The sequence below is a fragment of the Ranitomeya imitator genome, chromosome 4 (assembly GCF_032444005.1).
Source record: "Ranitomeya imitator isolate aRanImi1 chromosome 4, aRanImi1.pri, whole genome shotgun sequence".
NCBI classification, from domain to species: domain Eukaryota; kingdom Metazoa; phylum Chordata; class Amphibia; order Anura; family Dendrobatidae; genus Ranitomeya; species Ranitomeya imitator.
The window spans coordinates 716,685,935-716,704,138 of NC_091285.1; the positions used below are offsets into that span (position 1 = coordinate 716,685,935).

The following is an 18,204-nucleotide window of genomic DNA, read 5'->3' on the forward strand; positions in this document are numbered from 1 at the left end:
TACTGTACACACAGCTCTACACTACACCTCCATCCTGTCCTGTATCTACTATTCCTGTACTGTACATACAGCTCTACACTACACCTCCATCCTGTCCCGTATCTACTATTCCTGTCCTGTACACAGCTCTACACTACACCTCCATCCTGTCCCGTATCTACTATTCCTGTACTGTACACAGCTCTACACTACACCTCCATCCTGTCCCGTATCTACTATTCCTGTACTGTACACAGCTCTACACTACACCTCCATCCTGTCCCGTATCTACTATTCCTGTACTGTACACACAGCTCTACACTACACCTCCATCCTGTCCCGTATCTACTATTCCTGTACTGTACACAGCTCTACACTACACCTCCATCCTGTCCCGTATCTACTATTCCTGTACTGTACACAGCTCTACACTACACCTCCATCCTGTCCTGTATCTACTATTCCTGTACTGTACACACAGCTCTACACTACACCTCCATCCTGTCCCGTATCTACTATTCCTGTACTGTACATACAGCTCTACACTACACCTCCATCCTGTCCCGTATCTACTATTCCTGTCCTGTACACAGCTCTACACTACACCTCCATCCTGTCCCGTATCTACTATTCCTGTACTGTACACAGCTCTACACTACACCTCCATCCTGTCCCGTATCTACTATTCCTGTACTGTACATACAGCTCTACACTACACCTCCATCCTGTCCCGTATCTACTATTCCTGTCCTGTACACAGCTCTACACTACACCTCCATCCTGTCCTGTATCTACTATTCCTGTACTGTGCACAGCTCTACACTACACCTCCATCCTGTCCCGTATCTACTATTCCTGTCCTGTACACAGTTCTACACTACACCTCCATCCTGTCCCGTATCTACTATTCCTGTACTGTACACACAGCTCTACACTACACCTCCATCCTGTCCCGTATCTACTATTCCTGTACTGTACACAGCTCTACACTACACCTCTATCCTGTCCTGTATCTACTATTCCTGTACTGTACACACAGCTCTACACTACACCTCCATCCTGTCATGTATCTACTATTCCTGTACTGTACACAGCTCTACACTACACCTCCATCCTGTCCTGTATCTACTATTCCTGTACTGTACACACAGCTCTACACTACACCTCCATCCTATCCTGTATCTACTATTCCTGTACTGTGCACAGCTCTACACTACACCTCCATCCTGTCCCGTATCTACTATTCCTGTACTATACACACAGCTCTACACTACACCTCCATCCTGTCCTGTATCTACTATTCCTGTACTGTACACACAGCTCTACAATACACCTCCATCCGGTCCTGTATCTACTATTCCTGTACTGTACACAGCTCTACACTACACCTCCAGACTGTATCTACTATTCCTGTACTATACACACAGCTCTACACTACACCTCCATCCTGTCCCGTATCTACTATTCCTGTACTGTACACAGTTCTACACTACACCTCCATCCTGTCCCGTATCTACTATTCCTGTACTGTGCACAGCTCTACACTACACCTCCATCCTGTCCCGTATCTACTATTCCTGTACTGTACATACAGCTCTACACTACACCTCCATCCTGTCCTGTATCTACTATTCCTGTACTGTACACAGCTCTACACTACACCTCCATCCTGTCCTGTATCTACTATTCCTGTACTGTACACAGCTCTACACTACACCTCCATCCTGTCCTGTATCTACTATTCCTGTCCTGTACACAGTTCTACACTACACCTCCATCCTGTCCTATATCTACTATTCCTGTCCTGTACACAGCTCTCCACACCTCCATCCTGTCCCGTATCTACTATTCCTGTACTGTGCACAGCTCTACACTACACCTCCATCCTGTCCCGTATCTACTATTCCTGTCCTGTACACAGTTCTACACTACACCTCCATCCTGTCCTGTATCTACTATTCCTGTCCTGTACACAGTTCTACACTACACCTCCATCCTGTCCTGTATCTACTATTCCTGTACTGTACATACAGCTCTACACTACACCTCCATCCTGTCCTATATCTACTATTCCTGTCCTGTACACAGCTCTACACACCTCCATCCTGTCCCGTATCTACTATTCCTGTACTGTGCACAGCTCTACACTACACCTCCATCCTGTCCTGTATCTACTATTCCTGTACTGTACATACAGCTCTACACTACACCTCCATCCTGTCCTGTATCTACTATTCCTGTACTGTACACACAGCTCTACATTACACCTCTATCCTGTCCTGTATCTACTATTCCTGTACTGTACACACAGCTCTACACTACATCTCCATCCTGTCCTGTATCTACTATTCCTGTACTGTACACAGCTCTACACTACACCTCCATCCTGTCCCGTATCTACTATTCCTGTACTGTACACAGCTCTACACTACACCTCCATCCTGTCCCGTATCTACTATTCCTGTACCGTACACACAGCTCTACACTACACCTCCATCCTGTCCCGTATCTACTATTCCTGTACCGTACACACAGCTCTACACTACACCTCCATCCTGTCCCGTGTCTACTATTCCTGTACCGTACACACAGCTCTACACTACACCTCCATCCTGTCCCGTATCTACTATTCCTGTACCGTACACACAGCTCTACACTACACCTCCATCCTGTCCCGTATCTACTATTCCTGTACCGTACACACAGCTCTACACTACACCTCCATCCTGTCCTGTATCTACTATTCCTGTACTGTACACAGCTCTACGCTACACCTCCATCCTGTCCCGTATCTACTATTCCTGTACACACAGCTCTACACTACACCTCCATCCTGTCCTGTATCTACTATTCCTGTCCTGTACACAGCTCTACACTACACCTCCATCCTGTCCCGTATCTACTATTCCTGTCCTGTACACAGCTCTACACACCTCCATCCTGTCCCGTATCTACTATTCCTGTACTGTACACACAGCTCTACACTACACCTCCATCCTGTCCTGTATCTACTATTCCTGTACTGTACACAGCTCTACACTACACCTCCATCCTGTCCTGTATCTACTATTCCTGTACACACAGCTCTACACTACACCTCCATCCTGTCCCGTATCTACTATTCCTGTCCTGTACACAGCTCTACACTACACCTCCATCCTGTCCCGTATCTACTATTCCTGTCCTGTACACAGCTCTACACTACACCTCCATCCTGTCCTGTATCTACTATTCCTGTACTGTACACACAGCTCTACACTACACCTCTGTCACGATATGGTATGAAATATCACATAAGTTTAGTTGCTCGTCAGCCCATGAGGTGGGCTAAACCCCCCCCTTCACTAGCTGACTCTACTTGTTTCTCTCTGGGCTACGGACTGTATGCTAGAAGGGGTTTTTATTGCTCTGGGGTCGTAAATTCCAGGCTCAGAGGAAAGTCCCTCACCCCTCCCACATTCTCTAGTTCAAACTGGAAAAGTGGCTCCAAGATTCAGGAAAGATTCTTTGTTTAGTTTTTGTTAGATATTAGGCAAACGATTTAAGCTAGGAACATGAAAATATATATTCGTAGTCTCACTCGGTGTATCTACACCTCCCATGAAACTCGGGTTTCTAACTCCGTCTGGTAAAGAAGTAGGGTTTTCTCTGTAAATATGTATCCCAGATAGGACATATTTGATCTCATTAGAATGCTCACGTTAATCCGAGATGAATGATAGGTTTGGTCTGACTCTGACACGTTTTGTAGTGAAGTTATAGAAATTAGAGAGAATAGTTTAAAGTTTAGGCAGAATGTAGAGAGAGGAGGGTCTGGATAAGCCAGCCTTTCTGTGATGTCACAGCCTTAATGTTTTCAGTGTCTGGCAGGCTCTGAGGAGGCACTTGCTGCTTGATTTCTTGTCTTGTCCTGGAAGAGCCCTGCTCACGTCCAACTGAGCTGGGACGTATGGGAAAAACTGCCCTAGCCTGGTTGCCTGTCATGCTTTGAACATGTAAGTGTTGCTTTTTCTCATTTATTCCCTTTATGTTATAATTACCCTTGTACATATTTGCAATTGTCTCATTTGTAACTTCTTTATAAAATATTTTTGATAAAGCACTGCCTAATTAATTTCAATGGAATATACTATTATATATTAGTTCGTTCATCCATGCTCTAAACTTACCCAGTCTTCTGAAGTGAAATACGCTACTGTTATTGTTGTGTTGGGTTAGCTTCGGACCCGTTTAATCGAAGCTGGTGGCAGTGATACCGATAGTGTGCAGACTTTTGGGTGATGCTGAAGCGACTGCGGGGTTAATAATTATTGTTCCTGCCTGAGTGGGAGTAGTTATCGCGTCGCTGCAGCGTGCCCAATAGCCAGTACATAGCAGGCAGCCTTTCTGGCGACTAATTACCCAGGGTGCAGTACCTAATCTGACCTGAGAGTAAGGGGGCGCCAGAGAACTGCAAGTGTTAAGTGGAACTGTAAGCGGGATATACATAAATCCCTGCAGTTTTTGGTATATTGAATGCAGTGGGATACCTAGAATAAGCCCCTGCTGTAAGCTAAGAGGTCAATAGCCTTGTGTGTGGTTTTTCATCACATCGTGGAGTGGAGGGATAACTAAGATAAGCCCCCCTGCACATGTGATAGCCGTCTGTTGGCCTAAAGTCACCTCAATCCGTGACGTAGGGGTGACAGTCACGGTGTGAATCCTGACCCATTGGTGACAGCGGTCAGGGGAATCGTGACAATTGGTGGCAAGGCGGTGGGATATCTTAGAGCATTAGTGATTTGGTTTGAGTAATCATTCCTCTCACTAAAAACTTGCAGAAAGTTCTTGCGAGGACTCTGCGCAAATAAGTTTGGAGAACGAACTCAGTGCTTTTTAGTTGTGAGACAATTGTGTACTGGTAATTATCCCTTCCCTTTCTCTTCATTTTTCTATCCTATCTTTTATTTGGCAACCATGGTTGTGCTGGGAGAAACCTTCTATGAGCAGCAGACCAGAGACACCCTTGTCGCCTTATGCAAGTCACAGCACATTGACTTTGCAAGCAAAAACAAAGCCCAACTGGTCGCAGATCTGGTGCAATGGGAAGCCGCTCGAGACCAATCTCAGAGCTCAGAGGCCGCAGAAGCCAGCACCAGCGAACATGGTGCTGCAGCAGAGGTCCAACCACTGAATGCTGGCCCTGTTAGCAATCCGGGCGAATTGGACCCCCACCTGCAGGCGGCCTTGAAAGAATTCCCCACTGACGACCATGAGGGACGTCGGCACCTGATTCAGCAATACCGGCAAGAGGCCCGAGCTGAGCGAGAGGCCCGAGCTGAGCGAGAGGCTCAGGCCCAGCGAGCCGAGCGGGAGGCTGAGAGAGCCGAGCGCCAAGCCCAGCGAGCTCATGAACTGGAGATGCTCCGGCAGGGGGGGATGCCCTCCACCGCCCAGAGACGTGAGCCCAGCAGCGCTCAGATACCTAAGCCCCGGCCCGATCAGTTCCCTGTTATGGAGAAGGATGGGGACTTGGACACTTTTCTGCGGGCCTTTGAGAAAGCCTGCAGGCAGTACCAGCTGCCTACAGATGAATGGGCACGATACCTGACACCAGGGCTGAGAGGTAAAGCTCTGGAGGCGTTTGCTGCCCTCCCTCAAGAACAAGATGGTGACTATGAGGCCATCAAAAAGGCTCTGATAGCCAAGTACCAGCTTACACCCGAGGTGTACCGTAGAAAGTTCCGGACCCTCCAACGTGGCCCACACGACAGTTACAGTGATGTGGTGCATAGACTGGGGACCCACTTTGACCAGTGGACCCAAGGACTGTCACTGACCACCTTTGCACAGCTGCGAGACCTGATGATCAAAGACCAGTTCTTTCATCTTTGCCCAGCTGAGGTGCGACAGTTCGTGATGGACAGAGAACCCAAAGACGTGACGAAAGCAGCGCAGATTGCCGATGCCTATGAGGCCAACCGTAGATCGGAAGCCAGTCACCACCAGCTGGAGAGGGGGTAAGCCTGCAACCAACGCCAGTACCCCTGCCAGCCAGCACACCAGAGGTCCTGGCCCTGTGGCCAACAACACCAGACCTACCACCGAACCTCGCCAGTGTTACTACTGCAAGCGGCCTGGGCATATCAGTACCTTCTGTCCAGACAGGCCGAAGAACCCCCCAGCCAAGGCCCCAGGGCCTAATGCAGCAGTTCTTTTGGTGGGTGGTGTGGTTGGGAGGGTGTGTGACAACGTACAGCCCGTTACTGTGGGGGGCCATGTTGCTACAGGCCTCAAGGACACCGGGGCTGAACGAACCCTCATCCGACCCGAACTGGCGGCCCCTGAAGAAATCATTCCGGGGAAAACCCTAACTGTCACTGGGATTGGGGGCATCAGCTGTCCCTTACCGATGGCCCGGGTTTTTATTGATTGGGGTGCTGGGAGCGGGGTGAAGGAAGTGGGGCTGTCTGATAATTTGCCCACTGATGTTTTGTTGGGGACTGATTTGGGGAGGATGTTTGCATACTACGTTCCTGACACCCCTCCCCAATCTACTATTGCGGGTAAAGTTAACCCTGATGATGATGATGGGAAATCGCATGTGTTACCTGACCATGCTTTATCTTGTAATGATGCATCTAATAACCATTTTTTCCCTAGGATTGATGGTGAAAATGTTGTACCTGTGCCAGCTGAACCTGATAACGATTCTTCTGTGAAGGTTAATGTGTCCATAGGTACAGGCGTGCCCAGCCACGTCGCTCTGCGGAGTGAGACGGCTGAGGAACCCCTAACAGGGGCAAGTGTCGGTGCTACCGGAAATGGGGAGATGCATGGGAACCGTGAGGAAGGTGATGCCATGAAAGTGACCAGTGCCACCGAGGAAGGTAACTGGCCCATAAGTAGCACTGCCCCTGGAGTGTTGGGGGTGGATGGGGAGGTAGAGCCCATAGCAGCGCCGGCTGATGGGTCTTTAGAAACCCCCGGGGAGACAGCCTACGTAGCTGCTGTCACCCGCAGTCAGAGTGCCCGGAACGCAGATAACTGTCGGCCTTCCGGACCCTCCTCAGTCATTACTGTGACTGAACCAGAGGTGGACCCAGAGCAGGTCCAAGAGGGTTCCCGTGGGGAAGGGACCCTGACATCGCTTCTGGCTTCCCTTAGCCAGGAGTTTCAGGCCGCTCTGCACACAGATGCGAGCCTAGAGAGTTTGAGACAACTCGCCGAGACGCCCACCTCCGAGACTGATAAGGAGAGGGTGTTCTGGGAACGAGGAAGGTTATACCGGGAGACAGTACCCGGAGAATCACAAAAGGAGTGGTTGAGGGAAAGACAGTTGGTCGTCCCCCAGCAATTCCGGGTGAGTTGTTGCGGATTGCCCATGAGATCCCGCTAGCTGGACACTTGGGGATCAGCAAAACTAAGGCCCGGCTGTCTCAACACTTCTATTGGCCTAAGATGGGGACAGATGTGTCAACCTACTGCCGCTCCTGTATCACTTGTCAAAGAGTGGGGAAGGCGGGGCCTGCTCTTAAGGCTCCCCTGATCCCTTTGCCAGTGATAGAGGAGCCTTTCCAGAGGATCGCAGTGGACATTGTGGGCCCGCTGGCCGTCCCCAGCAGCTCTGGAAAGCAATACATCCTTACTGTGGTAGACTACGCTACTCGGTACCCAGAGGCAGTAGCTCTGTCGTCAACTAGGGCAGATAAGGTGGCGGATGCCCTGTTGGCCATCTATTCACGTGTAGGATTTCCCAGGGAAATGCTTACTGATCAAGGGACCCAATTTATGTCTCGCCTAATGGAGGCTCTCTGTAAGAGAATGCAGGTGAAGCACCTGGTATCGAGTGCGTATCACCCACAGACCAATGGCTTGTGTGAACGCTTCAATGGTACCCTCAAACAGATGCTACGCATGCTGGTTGAGACTCAAGGGCGCGACTGGGAGCGGTACCTCCCACACCTGCTGTTCGCTTACCGAGAAGTTCCGCAGGCCTCGACGGGGTTCTCCCCCTTCGAGCTCCTGTACGGCAGGCGAGTCCGGGGACCCCTTGGGTTGGTAAGAGAATCCTGGGAAGAGGAGCCGAACCCTTCTGAAGTGTCCATAGTGGAGTATGTCATGCGGTTCCGTGACAAGATGCAGACCTTGACGCAGTTGGTGCATGACAACATGACGCAGGCTCAGGCTGACCAGAAGCACTGGTACGACCAGAACGCCCGGGAGCGGACCTACCACGTGGGTCAAAAGGTGTGGGTGCTGGTCCCCGTACCAACCGATAAGCTTCAGGCAGCCTGGGAGGGCCCGTTCGTCGTCCACCAACAGCTCAACCCGGTCACTTACGTAGTCACGCTTGACCACGCTCGGGGTAGGCGAAAGGCCTTTTACGTCAACATGATGAAGGCTCATCACGAACGTGAACCTTTCGTCCTACCGGTCTGCAGCTTGCCCGAAGACGGTCAGGAGGACACCCTCCTGGACTTGCTGGCCCAAGCCAAGGCCAATGGGTCCATCGAGGATGTGGAGGTAAGCGCCTCGTTAACTGAACCCCAGCGGGTGCAGTTGCAAACCACACTGGAACCCTTCCGGGTCGTATTCTCCAACCGACCTGGGAGGACTGAGTTAGCAGTCCACGAGGTGGACACCGGGAATCACGCCCCACTACGGCGAACACCCTATCGAATCTCTGACCAGGTGCAGCAGACTATGCGCCAAGAGATCGATGAGATGTTACAGCTGGGGGTGATTCGACGGTCAAAGAGCGCGTGGGCATCACCTGTAGTTCTCGTGCCAAAGAAGGACCGGACCACCCGGTTCTGCGTGGACTACAGGGGGCTCAACGCCATCACAGCCTCGGATGCGCACCCAATGCCGCGCATCGAGGAGCTGCTTGAGAAGTTAGCTGGCGCCAAATACCTGACAATAATGGATTTGAGTAGAGGATACTGGCAGATTCCCCTGAGCCCCGAGGCGCAGGAGAAGTCCGCCTTTATCACGCCCTTCGGACTGTACGAGTCCACGGTCATGCCCTTCGGCATGAAGAATGCCCCTGCCACTTTCCAGCGGATGGTCAACCTCCTGCTTCAGGGACTGGAGACGTACGCCGTGGCGTACTTGGATGACATTGCCATCTTCAGTCCCTCCTGGAAGGAACACCTGCCGCATCTCGAGGAGGTGCTCAGGCGAATTCACCAAGCAGGACTGACTATCAAGCCGGGAAAGTGTCAGATGGGCATGAGGGAGGTTCACTACCTGGGGCACCGGGTAGGTGGGAACACCCTGAAGCCAGAGCCTGACAAAGTGGGAGTGATCGTGAACTGGCCCACTCCCGTGACCAAGAAACAGGTGATGTCCTTCTTGGGCACTGCAGGGTACTATAGGCGCTTCGTAAAGCACTATAGTAGCCTGGCAAAACCTTTGACGGACCTCACCAGGAAGAAGCTACCTCACATTGTCAACTGGACAGATGGCTGTGAGGGGGCCTTCCAGGCATTGAAAACTGCACTGTGCAACGCCCCTGTGTTGAAAGCAGTCGACAGCAGTCGACCGTTCTTGGTGCAGACCGACGCCAGCGAGTTTGGCCTTGGTGCTGTACTCAGCCAGGTTGCCTCGGAGGACCAAGAGCACCCCGTGTTATACCTGAGCCGCAAACTTTTGCCGAGGGAAGTGGCCTACTCCACCATCGAGAAGGAGTGCCTGGCCATAGTCTGGGCCCTGCAGCGCTTGCAGCCCTACTTGTACGGTCACACCTTCACTGTGGTGACCGACCACAACCCTCTGCGCTGGCTAAATGCCATGTGTGGAACCAACGGCAGGTTGCTACGCTGGAGCCTTGCCCTTCAGCAGTTTGACTTCACCATTGAACATAAAATGGGCAAAGAGCATGGGAATGCAGATGGACTCTCCCGCCAGGGTGAACCTACTGAGGTGCCCATGGAGGCATACCGTGGGGTACTGTCTCCCTAGCGCACACCAAAAGGGGGAGGTGTCACGATATGGTATGAAATATCACATAAGTTTAGTTGCTCGTCAGCTCATGAGGTGGGCTAAACCCCCCTTCACTAGCTGACTCTACTTGGTTCTCTCTGGGCTATGGACTGTATGCTAGAAGAGGGTTTTATTGCTCTGGGGTCGTAAATTCCAGGCTCAGAGGAAAGTCCCTCACCCCTCCCACATTCTCTAGTTCAAACTGGAAAAGTGGCTCCAAGATTCAGGAAAGATTCTTTGTTTAGTTTTTGTTAGATATTAGGCAAACGATTTAAGCTAGGAACATGAAAATATATATTCGTAGTCTCACTCGGTGTATCTACACCTCCCATGAAACTCAGGTTTCTAACTCCGTCTGGTAAAGAAGTAGGGTTTTCTCTGTAAATATGTATCCCAGATAGGACATATTTGATCTCATTAGAATGCTCACGTTAATCCGAGATGAATGATAGGTTTGGTCTGACTCTGACACGTTTTGTAGTGAAGTTATAGAAATTAGAGAGAATAGTTTAAAGTTTAGGCAGAATGTAGAGAGAGGAGGGTCTGGATAAGCCAGCCTTTCTGTGATGTCACAGCCTTAATGTTTTAAGTGTCTGGCAGGCTCTGAGGAGGCACTTGCTGCTTGATTTCTTGCCTTGTCCTGGAAGAGCCCTGCTCACGTCCAAATGAGCTGGGACGTATGGGAAAAACTGCCCTAGCCTGGTTGCCTGTCATGCTTTGAACATGTAAGTGTTGCTTTTTCTCATTTATTCCCTTTATGTTATAATTACCCTTGTACATATTTGCAATTGTCTCATTTGTAACTTCTTTATAAAATATTTTTGATAAAGCACTGCCTAATTAATTTCAATGGAATATACTATTATATATTAGTTCGTTCATCCATGCTCTAAACTTACCCAGTCTTCTGAAGTGAAATACGCTACTGTTATTGTTGTGTTGGGTTAGCTTCGGACCCGTTTAATCGAAGCTGGTGGCAGTGATACCGATAGTGTGCAGACTTTTGGGTGATGCTGAAGCGGCTGCGGGGTTAATAATTATTGTTCCTGCCTGAGTGGGAGTAGTTATCGCGTCGCTGCAGCGTGCCCAATAGCCAGTACATAGCAGGCAGCCTTTCTGGCGACTAATTACCCAGGGTGCAATACCTAATCTGACCTGAGTGTAAGGGGGCGCCAGAGAACTGCAAGTGTTAAGTGGAACTGTAAGCGGGATATACATAAATCCCTGCAGTTTTTGGTATATTGAAAGCAGTGGGATACCTAGAATAAGCCACTGCTGTAAGCTAAGAGGTCAATAGCCTTGTGTGTGGTTTTTCATCACATCGTGGAGTGGAGGGATAACTAAGATAAGCCCCCCTGCACATGTGATAGCCGTCTGTTGGCCTAAAGTCACCTCAATCCGTGACGTAGGGGTGACGGTCACGGTGTGAATCCTGACCCATTGGTGACAGCGGTCAGGGGAATCGTGACAACCTCCATCCTGTCCTGTATCTACTATTCCTGTACTGTGCACAGCTCTACACTACACCTCCATCCTGTCCCGTATCTACTATTCCTGTACTGTACATACAGCTCTACACTACACCTCCATCCTGTCCTGTATCTACTATTCCTGTACTGTACACACAGCTCTACACTACACCTCCATCCTGTCCCGTATCTACTATTCCTGTACTGTGCACAGCTCTACACTACACCTCCATCCTGTCCCGTATCTACTATTCCTGTACTGTACATACAGCTCTACACTACACCTCCATCCTGTCCTGTATCTACTATTCCTGTACTGTACACAGCTCTACACTACACCTCCATCCTGTCCCGTATCTACTATTCCTGTACTGTACATACAGCTCTACACTACACCTCCATCCTGTCCTGTATCTACTATTCCTGTACTGTACACAGCTCTACACTACACCTCCATCCTGTCCCGTATCTACTATTCCTGTACTGTACATACAGCTCTACACTACACCTCCATCCTGTCCTGTATCTACTATTCCTGTACTGTACACAGCTCTACACTACACCTCCATCCTGTCCTGTATCTACTATTCCTGTACTGTACACAGATCTACGCTACACCTCCATCCTGTCCTGTATCTACTATTCCTGTACTGTACACAGCTCTACGCTACACCTCCATCCTGTCCTGTATCTACTATTCCTGTACTGTACACAGCTCTACACTACACCTCCATCCTGCCCTATATCTACTATTCCTGTACACAGCTCTACGCTACACCTCCATCCTGTCCTGTATCTACTATTCCTGTACTGTACACAGCTCTACGCTACACCTCCATCCTGTCCTGTATCTACTATTCCTGTACTGTACACAGCTCTACGCTACACCTCCATCCTGTCCTGTATCTACTATTCCTGTACTGTACACAGCTCTACGCTACACCTCCATCCTGTCCTGTATCTACTATTCCTGTACTGTACGCACAGCTCTACGCTACACCTCCATCCTGTCCTGTATCTACTATTCCTGTACTGTACACAGCTCTACACTACACCTCCATCCTGCCCTATATCTACTATTCCTGTACACAGCTCTACGCTACATCTCCATCCTGTCCTGTATCTACTATTCCTGTACTGTACACAGCTCTACACTACACCTCCATCCTGTCCTGTATCTACTATTCCTGTACTGTACACACAGCTCTACACTACACCTCCATCCTGTCCTGTATCTACTATTCCTGTACTGTACACACAGCTCTACACTACACCTCCATCCTGTCCTGTATCTACTATTCCTGTACTGTACACACAGCTCTACACTACACCTCCATCCTGTCCTGTATCTACTATTCCTGTACTGTACACACAGCTCTACACTACACCTCCATCCTGTCCTGTATCTACTATTCGTGTACTGTACACAGATCTACACTACACCTCCATCCTGTCCTGTATCTACTATTCCTGTACTGTACACAGCTCTACACTACACCTCCATCCTGTCCTGTATCTACTATTCCTGCACTGTACACACAGCTCTACACTACACCTCCATCCTGTCCTGTATCTACTATTCCTGTACTGTACACACAGCTCTACACTACACCTCCATCCTGTCCTGTATCTACTATTCCTGTACTGTACACATAGCCCTACACTACACCTCCATCCTGTCCTGTATCTACTATTTCTGTACTGTACACACAGCTCTACACTACACCTCCATCCTGTCCTGTATCTACTATTCCTGTACTGTACACAGCTCTACACTACACCTCCATCCTGTCCCGTATCTACTAGTCATGTACTGTACACACAGCTCTACACTACCCCTCCATCCTGTCCTGTATCTACTATTCCTGTACTGTACGCACAGCTCTACACTACACCTCCATCCTGTCCCGTATCTACTAGTCATGTACTGTACACAGCTCTACACTACACCTCCATCCTGTCCTGTATCTACTATTCCTGTACTGTACACAGCTCTACACTACACCTCCATCCTGTCCTGTATCTACTATTCCTGTACTGTACACACAGCTCTACACTACACCTCCATCCTGTCCTGTATCTACTATTCCTGTACTGTACACACAGCTCTACACTACACCTCCATCCTGTCCTGTATCTACTATTCCTGTACTGTACACACAGCTCTACACTACACCTCCATCCTGTCCAGTATCTACTATTCCTGTACTGTACACAGCTCTACACTACACCTCCATCCTGTCCTGTATCTACTATTCCTGTACTGTACACACAGCTCTACACTACACCTCCATCCTGTCCTGTATCTACTATTCCTGTACTGTACGCACAGCTCTACACTACACCTCCATCCTGTATCTACTATTCCTGTACTGTACACACAGCTCTACACTACACCTCCATGCTGTCCCGTATCTACTATTCCTGTACTGTACACAGCTCTACACTACACCTGTATCAATACCTGTTTCATCTCTACTGCTTCTCCTCAGTTCACCGGACATCTGGAAGTCTATGCTTGCGTAGGTGTTGATGCATGGACTTGACGTCACGTTTCCAGTCTTCGCTGGTGGCAGTACGTTGGTCCCCAGTAGAGCAGCAGAGGGAGCATTAGTGCCAACATCTTTCGCCAGGTCCAGGTCTATGTAATTTAGTCCAGACTCCTCCACTGGAGGACGACTACCATTGAGTGAAGTAAGAGAAGCCCCATCAGAGCAATGCCTAATCCTGGCCGGAGTCTCAGTTCTCATGAGTTTCATCCATTCTGCACCGTTGTAGATGTTACACCCAGACACTGCGGTGAGTAGCCCTTTCAGGCCCATGTCCTCGGAGCTTGATCGGGCCACCACCATTTTCTCCACATGGTCAGTGGTGGACTCCCCTGGGACTGTCACATTGGCATTATAGATATCTGTAGGGTCTATGGGTTGGAAAGTCTTCTCATTGGTGCTGGCCAACCAGTAACTCTCTTCTGTGGAGTTTTTCTCTACAATTGGCAGCATCCATGGATTTTTCTCCACTGCGGATTTGGATAACTTTCCTTCTAGGCTTTCTGTAGTGGGCCTCTTTTCTGGTCTACCCACCTTTTTGACATGAGAGAGCAGAGTCTCTGGCTCGAATGCCATTTGTGTGTATTCTCCATTTGGCACATGGTTGTAGCTGTGTGTGTCCATAGCAATGTACTCTGCTTGATTAGAGTCACTCGTCCTGGACATCTTCTCTGGTTTAGCCCTGTAATGGATGCTGACATACTCTCCAGGACTGGGCGGTCTACGGTAATGTCCAGGGAGTGTGCTGGCTCGCCATGTGTCTACTGACATGCTGAGTGGTCTCCGACTCCTGCTACTAGCCGCTTCCTCCAGGCTGTCAGAAGAGGACGAGTGATGAGACGGGGACACAGAATCTAACTTATAAGAGCGGGGCAGTGATCTATACGAGGCTGGGATCCTGGTGGGTCGGTGGTTAGAGGAATTCAGGTTTTCTTGTGGTGGTGGTGGCGTACTAGATGCGGAGCGGCTCATTGGCCACATGTTCATGTAATCTGACACTTGACTATCAGCACTGCCTACTGACATGTCACCAGATGGTGGCCAGCTTGTCATCTCTGGGGAACAGCTCCCGAGGGGCGACATCATGACGTAGCCAGCCATTTCTATAGGTGCTGGTGGTGAAATGCTGTTAGGGGTCATGGGCATGTAATCTTGGGAGGACCTGCTGCCGGGTAACATGGGCATGTAGCCTGCCTCTTGGCGCGGTTCACATTTCCCCATCATGGCATAGTTGTCATCATTTTCTAACTTAGCGATTCGTCCTCCATTGTCCTCAGATAGTGGTGATACAAGGTCTAACGTTTGAGGTCTCCTCTGTAGTTGCCCCATGGAGATGTAATTGGTTTCATTCAATGGTGATGGCAGCAGAAACGTTGGTGCCTCAAATCCCGGGCTCGAGCCATACTCGTCTGATGAAGCTGAACCATAATCGGCAGAGGGATGACTGGTCTCACCCCTAGGACGTTTCTCTTCCTTTTCTTCCGGGGATTGTGGACTCTGATCTCGGGGTTTTGAAGCTGGGGAGCAGTCGACTGAAACCTCCATTCTAGATCTTCGGGGCAGACCAACCTGGCTGGGAGGAGGGGGGTTGGGTAAGTGACGCCGGCAAGGAACAGTGATAGGGGTGGAGGACAGGGACTGACTCTTAGTACGAGGTCGAAACTCTTCACTCAGAGACTTCATGGCTTCTAAGATCGTCTCATGCATGTTCTGTGCAATAACAGAGTCATCCACCTGGAAAATAAGAGAGGCGTAAGCAAACACCATCAAAAAGAACTCAAAACCACTCCATCAATTTGGGGAATTGGAGATCTTGAGACAACTTGTATCATTATATAAGATGCCCCATATCTAGCTCTTTCAAAGTCAGTCATGGAGGAACGCCCTCACCTGCATCCACAACTCTCCTGGGCCAGTGACCGCCGATCTTCCCACCTCCACGAAAAAGTAGTTGTCAGAGTGGCCGCAGCGGCGAACGTTCATGAGCTGGAGGGTGACGGAAGGGGTATCACATCGCAGCCGCAAGAGGCTAAGGGTGCGCTCTGTCAAGCACAGGCGGTACACTCCGGACAGGTTACGTGTCTGGCCTAGGCCCCGGGGGCGCAAGCTCACCTGCCAGACCTCACGGAAAGGTGGACCTGGCCAGGTGGCACCCTCTTCAGAGGGAGTGGAGAGGGCACGAGCTGTGGAGAGAGACCATGAAGCATGAGCAGAATATTCAGAGTACTGTGTGTCTGATAGTACCACACACACCACGTTACATCACCGGCCTTTATAAACATGAGCAAAACCTTCTGTAATACAGTGTGTCTGATGGTACCACACGCACCACCGGCCATTATAGAAATGAGGAGAACCTTGTGTAATACAGTGTGTCTGATGGCCAGTCGTGTGTTTGGTACCATCAGACACACTGTATTACACAAGGTTCTCCTCATTTCTATAATGGCCAGTCGTGCGTTTGGTACCATTATAGACATAAGGAGAACGTTGTGTATTAGTGTGTCTGATGGTAGCACACACACCACCGGCCATTATAGACATAAGGAGAACCTTGTGTAATAGTGTGTCTGATGGTAGCACACACACCACCGGCCATTATAGACATAAGGAGAACCTTGTGTAATAGTGTGTCTTATGGTAGCACACACACCACCGGCCATTATAGACATGAGGAGAACCTTGTGTAATACAGTGTGTCTGATGATACCACATGTACCACCGGCCATTATAGAAATGAGGAGAATCTTGTGTAATAGTGTGTCTGATGGTAGCACATGTACCACCGGCCATTAGAGACATGACGAGAACCTTGTGCAATACAGTGTGTCTGATGGCCAGTCGTGCGTTTGGTACCATCAGACACACTGTATTACACAAGGTTCTCCTTATGTCTATAATGGCCAGTCGTGCGTTTGGTACCATTATAGACATAAGGAGAACCTTGTGTATTAGTGTGTCTGATGGTACCACATGTACCACCGGCCATTATAGACATGAGGAGAACCTTGTGTAAGACAGTGTGTCTGATGGTACGAAACGCACGATTGGCCATTATAGACATGAGGAGAACCTTGTGTAATACAGTGTGTCTGATGATACCACATGTACCACCGGCCATTAGGAGAACCTTGTGTATCACAGAATACAACCAATCAGAGCTCACTTTTCATTTCCGATCGTTCTCTAGTAAAATGAAAGCTGTGTTTTGATTGGTTGCTATGGGCCACACTGACAGTCTTCCTTTTGATAGTTTCATACGTTCCAGAAAGTGATTCATTCTGCAGATTATTCCCCCACAGACTTCTCTAGATCTGCAGAGCATCACTCAGCCCCTTCTACCTCCTCATGCAGACAACTCAAAGCTCCGCAGGAAGTGAGCGGTTAAGAGAGTGACGCTCTGCAATAGAAACAAGCATTCTGACGACAAGATCACCATGGATACGCATCTTTGGTAGATGCAATGCTAGTTACCATGACAACCAGGAGTCAGGAATTGGGCCTAAGGATTGTCAGCTTCTCAGGACAGTGACATGTACAGTAATGGAGCCATAAAATGAGACGTGGACCCCCAACATGAAGGTCTAGAGAGCAGGAGACCCATAGCTGCAAGTATATTATGGGCCTGACATACCCACTGGACCAAGAAGGGCAGAACTTGTGGTAGGGGCGGATACAAGGATGGGCGGAGTCAGGAAAGTTCCACCATTTGGGATTCAAATTATTTGGAGTTACAGTATAATACCCAAAGTCGGAGGAGACGGGTGGGAGAATAATATAATAGAATCACCCTGCTGGACCAGAGCACGACCGTGGCACTGACCCAACATGATCATCAATCAGTGATGAGCGAGTATACTCATTGCTCGGGTTTTCCAGAGCACGCTCGGGTGTCCTCCGAGTATTTGTGACTGATCGGAGATTTAGTTTTCCTTGCTGCAGCTGGATGATTTACAGCTACTAGACAGCTTGATTACATGTGGGGATTCCCTAGCAACCAGGCAACCCCCACATGTACTCAGGCTGGCTAGCAGCCATAAATCACCCAACTGCAGCAAGGAAAACTAAATCTCGGAGCAGTCAAATACTCAGACCACCAGAGCATGCTCTGGAAAACCCGAGCAATGAGTATACTCGCTCATCACTATCAATGATTCCTCAGCCCCGCACCACCATGACCCGTATACACACAGTCCAAACCCCACTAAACCATGACCCATATACACACACAGTCCGGACCC

At 49.4% G+C, this 18,204-nt stretch overlaps 1 protein-coding gene across 1 annotated transcript in view; it reads right to left on the reverse strand.

Moving 5' to 3' along the window:
* The window catches only part of LOC138677419 (insulin receptor substrate 1-like), a 33,461-nt gene that overhangs the window by 7,981 nt on the left and 7,276 nt on the right, over nucleotides 1-18,204 (reverse strand). The window contains exons 3-4 of the mRNA XM_069767524.1: nucleotides 15,854-16,146; nucleotides 13,879-15,697 (exon numbers count right to left, since the gene is read on the reverse strand). Coding sequence (XP_069623625.1) covers nucleotides 13,879-15,697; nucleotides 15,854-16,146 — 2,112 coding nt within the window. The remainder of the gene's footprint in view (nucleotides 1-13,878; nucleotides 15,698-15,853; nucleotides 16,147-18,204) is intronic.